The following is an 8,909-nucleotide window of genomic DNA, read 5'->3' on the forward strand; positions in this document are numbered from 1 at the left end:
AAGACGACTCATTCATTGATTCTAGTATGGATACATCCAAAATGACTTTCAAAATTTGGACTGAATGGCTACCTTCTTGTAGCTAGAAAGTGATATGTTAGTTTAAAGTTCAATTGCTTTTTGTGACAAAGACAACCATATCACTCATAAATCTTAGGCTTTCTATTTTCTATCCAACATTATATTCTTTATATGCTGGTCCAAGAAGTGGGCAAAGACAAGTTTGAGTTGGCATCTGATACATGACTTCGAATTATAATATTAAAAAACAAGGGGCAGTTCTTTGATGCCAAAGGCCCACAGAGAGATTTTTATGCAAGTACCAATGAATCATCTACTTATCTCTCATACAAATCTCCATTTGGCGAGTTTCCTTTGCATTTGCACCACCATCGACACACAAATAGAATGATGTTGCAAGAACAACAAGGAAGACAAATAAAGAGTCTATATAAGAATTTCTAGGCAAGCCATTCAAACTTGACCTCTATTGCTGTAGAAGAGTTACATTGGTGCATTATCAAATCAAAGAGGGAAAGCGATCTCTCTAGCTTTTCTTTTTTAAAAGCAAATATGGATTTAAAAAATTATTTACATATTGGATCCCAATCAATGGAGAGAAATATATAATTATTAAAAGAATTCCTTGTGTTGTTAACCCATACAAGGATAAAGTTGAAGGCTTAAAGACTGGATTAATTAGTCCTTTATATGGGGACCACCCTCTTTTTGGCCTTTCCATTTTATCTCTATATCATCCTCATGCTCCCTTTCTTTTTCCTCTGCCCTTCCCTTCCAAAGGGCTAATATTTTAGAAGGGAAGGGGGCGGCCACATTTCCGTTAACTCGCCGTCAAGTTTCACGTGCGTCGGCCATCTCTGACGTCCAGCATGGCAAGCGCCGTCAGCACGGCCGTCGCCCAAAGCCGCGAGGAGAGCGGCGGCGGAGGCAGCGCCGCCCGGTCGCACCGCCTGCCCCGGTGGACGCGGCACGAGATCCTGGTGCTGATACAGGGGAAGCGGGTGGTGGAGGGGAGGGGCCGGCGCCGCGCCCAGGGGGCAGCGATGGTGGTGGAGCCGAAGTGGGCGGCGGTGGCGTCGTACTGCCGGCGTCATGGGATGGATCGCGGGGCGTTGCAGTGCCGGAAGCGGTGGAGCAACCTGGCGTGCGACTTCAGGAAGATACGGGCATGGGAGAAGGGGCCGGGGGCGGCGGAGGGGGAGTCCTTCTGGGCGATGAGGAATGACCGCCGGCGGGAGCGGGGGCTGCCGGGGTTCTTCGACCGGGCGGTGTACGAGATCCTCGACGGGGCGGTGGAGGTGGAGGTGGAGGCGGAAGGAGAGGAGGGGGCGGCGGCAGTGGAGGAGGATGAGGGGAAGAAGGCATCGGCGTTGGCGGAGGAGGAGAACGGGGAGGAGGAGGAGGAGGCCATCTTCGACAGTGGCCGGACGGCAGCAGATGATGGACTGTTCTCCGATTTCGAGCAGGAGGAGGCGGAGGAGGATGAGAGACCACAGGCGATGGTGGTGGTGCCAATATCAGGTAATCTGGGTTGGATTAGACTAAAAGGTTGAGCTTGAAGTGCCCAAGAAAATGGAAGCTATGAATTGAAATGGCTATTTGGCTTATGGATGAAAGTTTGAATTTTTGTTTTCTTAATTTGTGGAGTATTTTGGTTTTCTTCTTGATTCCAAATTGAATGCTTTGGTTTTGGATGCAGAGAGGATGTATGAACCATTTTCTCAGGAGTCTTCCGATCCAGGTACTCTCTTGTCCTCAATTGAGTCATTAGATTAGAAATATCTGTTTATTGAAAACATCATGCAATGATGGGTTATTTCTTTGGTGTTTGTGACTGTAAGTAATAATAGGAAAAATGTTCTCTTCTTTGTTTCATACTCAGAAGTTTCATCTTGCTTGCTGCTTAATCTGTTTATCTATTCTACTGTATGAAACTCCTGTGTTTGTGAAGCTCTTCATCTCTTTGTTCTGAAACTCTTCATCATATTTCTCTTGCATTGTCAAATCATACGTGTGACAATCAAGTCTCCTCCTAAATGCTTGATGATGGTTTATGAATCCAAATTCACAGCCAAGGGCAATATATCATGACTACCAAGTTTAATAATCATTTCATATGTTGACATGTTTCACGTCATCTTTCTACTGCCAGTTTGGGGCTGACAGTGGTGGTGTTAAGTGTGATTTGTGAAGGACCTAAGAAAATTTGGGTGGAGCTCATGTAGGTTGCTTCATCTCTGATTTAAATCATTTTTTTAACTGTTCTTCAGTGGATAACAAGTCATTGGATTGTTGTCTGGTGAGATTTAGCTAACAACTCGATGTTAAAATCATAGTTTTTCCTTAATTTCTGTACATTTATAAGGTGGACCTTCACAGTTTAAAACTCTATTTTTAAGGATGACCATGAAATACTTGGGGATTTGGTTTCAGAACTTCCAAAAATCCTTAGAGGATCAAGGTTATGTTCAACTTATGTATGATGGAAGATGGAAAATTATTCTTGTTTCTAACAAGATGGTTCTAGAACAGATAAGAACAAATGAATTGTTACATTATAGACATCCAACCAATTCTATATTCCTATAATTATATATGTCTAAGTGATGCTCATTCATTTTACTTGGGGATTTATAAGTTGGTCTCTATTATATGTGTTTCTTGAGTGATAATATATCCCTTGTATCATTGTGCTCCATCCTACTGTTCTTTTTTTGCCCAGTTAAAGATTCTTCAGAATTGAGATAATTATTTCCATGTTTGAGGATTGATTCCCGTGTAGTATTATTCTTGTTAAATAGACGAAAATTTACCTAAGTGAACAATTCAATAATCAAACAGTAACCAATGCATGGTTTTCACGATGTGATATAATTGGATTCTCAATCTTTACGTCAGTCCTACAGATGAGTACAGAAATCCTTTAGCTGCTTTGAGTTGTAAATGTTTGGAGAATGATGACAGGGCACCACCGATCATTTGAAAGAGATGGTAGGAGAAATTGCCCATGTCAAACGCTTGGAGAACACCTCCAAATGTTTGAAACTAGAACTTCTCTAACGCTTGACTATTGCCTAGTTTGCTATAATTGGAGATTTTGATAAGATCAAAACAGCATTTTGAAATTATAATGGAGTCAGAGAAGTGTGTCCTAACATGCTTGGCCTTAATACTAAATAAAATTATGAGAAGTTTTATTCTTGTAAACACCAGAAAATAAAAGTTGTGGCCTGCTACTGGTACCTAATAACACCAGAAGGACATAACCTAGCAAAAATGCTAAAATTAACTATATTTATTTTCTTTTTAATAGTAAAAAGATGGAGAACCATCAACTCATTAAGAAAATGAATTCTAGTAGAACCCAAAAACACTGACCTGTAAGATGGTAAGTGAAAACACCAAAAAGAGGTCAGTGTTTTAACTGACCTAGTTGACAAAAATATGGAGGTGTCTAGGTAGTTAGTTTGAAATTTGTACAATTACTTTGATGATCAAGATAATGGAACAGGGCCATGCTAATTTTGAGTTTGTGGGAACTTGAAATCGAAATGGGATAAGGAGAGTATGATTAATATTTACCTTGCCGATGGAAGAAAATCTGTGTTATTTTATTCTCCATATACAGAGCAGCTGCCTCATTGTATTAATTAAAGAGATGGAAGTTTATAGATCTGGTTGGGGATACATTCAATATTGTAAAGCGAGATGGAAAAGGGAACAAAATCTAATACATCTGAGAACTTTTTCAGAAATCAAGAAAGACTTATCAAATTTATACACTGATAATCTTTACAGATAGAATAGACTAGCAAGATTTGGGAAGTTAATTCATAACAGAGATATTGGATTCTACTGATGCAATACTCTGTTCTCTTATGCATATTGGGCAGGTAGCCTCAAGATCTGTGATTGCTAATTTATGTTATTTGGTCAAATTTTGATCTACTAAGGGGCTGATTGGTGTTGAGAAGCCGACAAAGTTTATGATTAATCTTTGATGAATTTAGATATCTTTTTTATGTAGCATATTGGTTAATATTGTCTTATTTATTGTTTATTTTAGATTTATATGTTACATATTAAATAGATTTCAGGGTTAGGATGTTGGATTATCAAAATTTTCTAAATCCTCATATTCTCGAGGCATTGCTCTGTCTCTAATGTCCTTTGGAAGTTGTGGTACACAGGACGGTGCTAGAGAACTGAAGAGCTAACATCTAGGTCCTTTGTCCTTTCTTTCTCTCCTCTTTTCGCCTTTTTCTCAGTATCTTGAATTTCCAGTATGAGAAGGAGCTCTCAAAACCCATATAGGAATCTCAATGTCCCACAATCATAAGAGTCGTGCACTCAATAAGAGAGGGGAGATGCATGCTGGGAGTAGGAGTATTAACTGACTCCTACTCTTCCTCTTTTTCATGCGCACTTGAGAAGAGAGAAGGCGGAAACACTTCTTCACGCCCTCTCTCTTTCTCCTTGTGTGTATTGGATAGGAAGAGGGGGCTCCCCACCAAGCCAAAGTGTGTGACCCTCGTCCTTATTTGATTTTAAACTTCTCATGGGATTTGCATTACCTCCGGTGATTAGCTTAATTAGCTTAGGAAACTTTATTTTTTGAAATAAGGCAAGCGAAATATTTTGATAGACAGAGAAATAAGTTGAAATCAAATTAAAGCTGTGAGGAAATAAGGATGGACTAAGTCTAATGTGTTACTAGGTTAACTCAGCTTATGTTCCTTCTCATCAAAACCAAACCTATATGTCTTAGTCATGCAGTAGTAATGTTATCTAATACAGGGATGTGGTGCCTAATGCCCCCTATGCATTACTGGATATCTGGGGAACTAAGATTAAACCAACGGTCTCCTTATTTATGCACAACCATTTATAGCAATTCCATCCTCCATCAATCCTATGTCCTCACATGGCCATTTTTCAAAATTAAATACATTGTTCAACCTTGAATTGGTATGATGGCATGGTCCATTAGAATCTTGGATCATATCAGAGACAAATTTAATAGAATCATTTATGTGAAGTTGTTTAGAAAATTAACAATTATTAAATATAATTGTTTTGTAAATCAATTCACATAGTTGAGTTTCGTATCTCGTGTCTGAACATGTCTTTGCCACAATATGGACATGTGCCATATAATAGTTCCTATGTTGGATAGTCTAACCCCTACTTGCCAACATTACCTAGACACAGCATGGGTGCCAAGTGTCAAAAGTATCCTCAAGTGTCCAACATGATGGCCTCTGAGAATCTAGTCATGGGAACATGGCTACATATATACTCATATTTCTCTTTTAATGCTTATCCAAAAAAAGAGAAGCTTAAATTTTTTATACTATTTAACAAAAGAAATTAACAATGTAGACATGAGTTTGCAAGTTTTTTAATTTATTTGCTAGACTCGATGTTTTGAGATACTTAACTTGATATCTATTAATTTGTATTTAAAATATAATGATATTTTAGTTAAAGTATCTATATAATCTTGATAAGTCTATATTAGACATATAAGGACACTTTACTTGAAGCAAGATTAGTTGGACTGATATCGAGACTCGTATCGGATGTGACTGGTTCGGTATAGTATGTGTCCGTATCGTACTATGTAGGAGCATACCAAAATAAGCAGAGAAGGGGGTGAGGGAGAAAGAGAGGGAAGAAAAGAGAGAGGGAGGGAAAGGGAGGGGAGTGAGGAAGGAGGAGAGGGAGATTTGAGAAGGGGAAGCATCGAGAGGGAAAGAGAGAATGAGGGCGATTACGGGGAGCTTTGAGCCATTGGCAGGGAGGAAGGGAGGGGGAGAGAGAGAGAGAGAGAGGTTGGAAAAGGAAGCTTCCTGAGGGTTTGCGGTGGTGGGAGAGCTAGAAGGGAGATGCAAACTAGCTCGTTTCAACCCATACTTGATGAGAGGCTTATATCATGATTCAATGCCCCAAACCATGCTAGTAACTAACTGATTCGGTTCGATGTGCCTCGAACTGTCTAGTTCGGCATGGTCTCCCACAGCCTGGCTAGAAGTGTCCAAAAAAGTATATTTAGGAAAACTTAGAATTTGCTTGTTCAGAAGGGCAAATTAATAGTCCCCTACATGGTGCTCAAGAAAAAGTGTCAAGTGTGAAACACTTTCTGCTGATGTTATCAAGACATGAAGCTTTCCAGATGTGTTGTGTCGTGTTGTGTCATCCTACCATGTTTAGTATCTGAAAGTGTTGACAGCTTTAGATAGCCCAAAAATGAAGTGTATTAATCACACTTGAATCCAGTAAACCAATTAGCACTGTATCAAGCATACTTAGTGTAACATAATTGATATATGGGTTTGGCCCATATTTGGTGGAGTTAGAATATAGATGTTGTGCCCTTCAGGTTTAGAGATCACTTACAAGTTGTGCTTAGGAATCCCATCTCAAATCTTGACAGTGGTTTCCCAGGATGGCTTCTCTCTACTTCAATGTGAAACACACCATTTAAATGCAGAGTCACACCCTGGTGGTTGAGAAACATCACGTAGTAACCGTATGTGATGACATCTACATAAGTGCATTACCAAATCCACCTGCAGCTGTGAACAATTTCCATGTGCATAACAACATCTAATCCTCTCCATGGTGCACTAATCATTTGGATGCTCCATAGTGAATTAGCACCTGCGGACTCTTTTTTTGACTCTTAGGTCTGAGTGATGCATACCCAGTAGTGTTCATGACTATATATGAAAAAATAATCCACAATTTTGTTAAATTGATGTTACAACAATTACATACAAATATCTTTGAGAGCATACATGGTTCCAACATATGACTGGCTGGAGACTTATTTAATAAACACAAGGAGTTATAAATGTGTTTATTATATTTGTGGACTATTGCAGTCAGTTCCACGAATCATCAATGATCACTACTTTCTCGTATGCCCCCCTTTTCTCCCCCACTGAGTTACATGGATTTGAATGATTACTTGCTTTGTCTCCTTCCTTGCATCATCCATAAAAACACAGCTACTAATACAACAAAGTTTATTTAAATGATTTTTACAGAAAGGCTGATGCACTTTTTCTGTCAGGTAGATAAGTTATGGTCTAATTGTTTGCAATCCACTTTCCTTCACTGTTTACTATGTAAGTTTGTGAATGTCTGGGGGTCAAAGCACTGCACTTGATGCATGATTTGCTGATTGAATACTTTGACATTGATGTTCGTATTATGAACATTGTTGTCTATAGTCCCAATGAGTTTCAGTAAATGCAATGGCCCTCATGTCACCCGTAACTTTAATGACTTATTTATAAATGACTTCCCCTGCCCCTTATATGCAATTTATGGATACAGAATCAGAAGTTTAATAAGCATACATCATGAAGATGTGTAATGATTCTTTATGTATTGATGAAAAGTCATTCCTATCCTATAATCATGTTCTAGCTGTCCTGGGAAAGTTTATCGGTGAATTTATGCAAAATTATTTACAGAATTTTTTATGCCCTTCTCTTAATGCAATCTGGTATTCCTTTTTATTTTTCATTTGATTTAAAAATTATTTTTTATTTTTTTTTACTCTGTACTCTAACTTTAACCATTGTTGCTGAGCATAACCTACATAATGAGTTTGTAATTAACTGTATTTGAACTTCAAGTGCCCCTATACAAGCTGTAAGGACATGCTGATGATAATATTGAGTTGCCCATTTCAGAGCACTGTCCGTTTGTTACCTCTTGTGGGTGCATGACTTGTTTTACTTCTGCAGAAATGGTGAATGATAAGCAGCCAAATGATGGCAAAGAGATGGGTTCATCACCAAGAGGACAGAAACGGAAGCGGACATCAAAGGAAGGAGCAGGAGACACCAATAAACTGATTGAAGTGTTGGAGAGAAACAGCAAGATACTGACAGCCCAACTCGAAGCTCAAAACATCAACTGTCAATTGGATAGAGACCAAAGGAAGGATCAAGCCAATAGTCTGCTTGGTGTTCTTAACAAACTTGCTGATGCTCTTGGAAGAATTGCAGATAAACTATAGACAGACCCAAGAATGAGGATGCAAGCAGGTGACTAGAAGATAATGCATGGATAGATGAAGCCATAACTTTTATAAATTTTTGAAGGGTTTGATAGCAATGATTTTTTCAATCTTATAATCACAAAGTAACTAAGCAGATAGCAGTTTATAGCAAGAAAATAGAGTTGGACAGCAACACCCATTTTTCTCAATTGATTTTAGATTGCATAGTCTCGGTAGTGCTAGGGATTGGTGGTGAATAAGTTTAGCTTACATTGGATAATATGTAAGCTGGGATTTGTAGAGAGATTGGAAACAGTTTTCATTTGTTAATAAAGGATTTTTTTGTTTTAATATTCTGCAGTAAGTTGATTAGCTTGTATTTTCTTCTTTTAAAAAAATTGTGGTTTATTTTGCACAAGATTTCTTTTCTTTTCTTTTTTTTTTTTTTGTTAGGGTGCAAGTTTCTTTCAAGAGAACAATGTCTTTTGTTTTTGGGGCTCTATTCTTAGGGGCTAATTTCTGCTTCGTCGAGAGTGTACCCTCTTGCAGCTAGGCCTCTTTTGGTCTTTCCACGGCTCTTTTTTTCAAGCTTTTAAGCTTGGGCTACATGGACTTGCAGTGATCACCCAAAAGTGCTAAACTCTACTAAAATCTTACAAGTTCGTCAACATATTCAAATAATGTAAAAGTCATCTTTGTCTTCTATTGGATTTCATTTTTTTTTTTTTTCTTGTCTTGGCTCAAGCTTGCTCCCATACGTCTGTGTCAGCATGACTGCTTGTGAAAGTGTTGGTCCAGAATATTTGGATAATTAATAAATTATTGTAGGGGAACTTTAAATCATTTGAGGACTTTGGCGGCATAAGGGAAA

At 38.5% G+C, this 8,909-nt stretch overlaps 1 protein-coding gene across 1 annotated transcript; it reads left to right on the top strand.

Moving 5' to 3' along the window:
- Positions 1–770: 770 nt before the first annotated feature.
- LOC105049736 (trihelix transcription factor ASR3) lies at positions 771–8,389 on the top strand. Its single transcript, XM_029266009.2, has 3 exons — positions 771–1,542; positions 1,721–1,762; positions 7,782–8,389. The coding sequence occupies exons 1-3, from the start codon at positions 891–893 to the stop codon at positions 8,054–8,056; spliced, it is 969 nt and encodes a 322-aa protein (XP_029121842.1). The 5' UTR covers positions 771–890; the 3' UTR covers positions 8,057–8,389.
- The last annotated feature ends 520 nt before the right edge of the window (positions 8,390–8,909 follow it).

This window comes from Elaeis guineensis, chromosome 8 (genome assembly GCF_000442705.2).
Source record: "Elaeis guineensis isolate ETL-2024a chromosome 8, EG11, whole genome shotgun sequence".
NCBI classification, from domain to species: domain Eukaryota; kingdom Viridiplantae; phylum Streptophyta; class Magnoliopsida; order Arecales; family Arecaceae; genus Elaeis; species Elaeis guineensis.

Excerpts from the sequence above, each read along its gene's own strand:
- LOC105049736 (XM_029266009.2), top strand. The coding sequence starts at position 891 with ATGGCAAGCGCCGTCAGCACGGCCGTCGCCCAAAGCCGCGAGGAGAGC. Across the intron at positions 1,543-1,720 it reads GGTGGTGGTGCCAATATCAG|AGAGGATGTATGAACCATTT; the intron begins GTAATCTGGGTT and ends TTTTGGATGCAG. Across the intron at positions 1,763-7,781 it reads TCAGGAGTCTTCCGATCCAG|AAATGGTGAATGATAAGCAG; the intron begins GTACTCTCTTGT and ends TTACTTCTGCAG.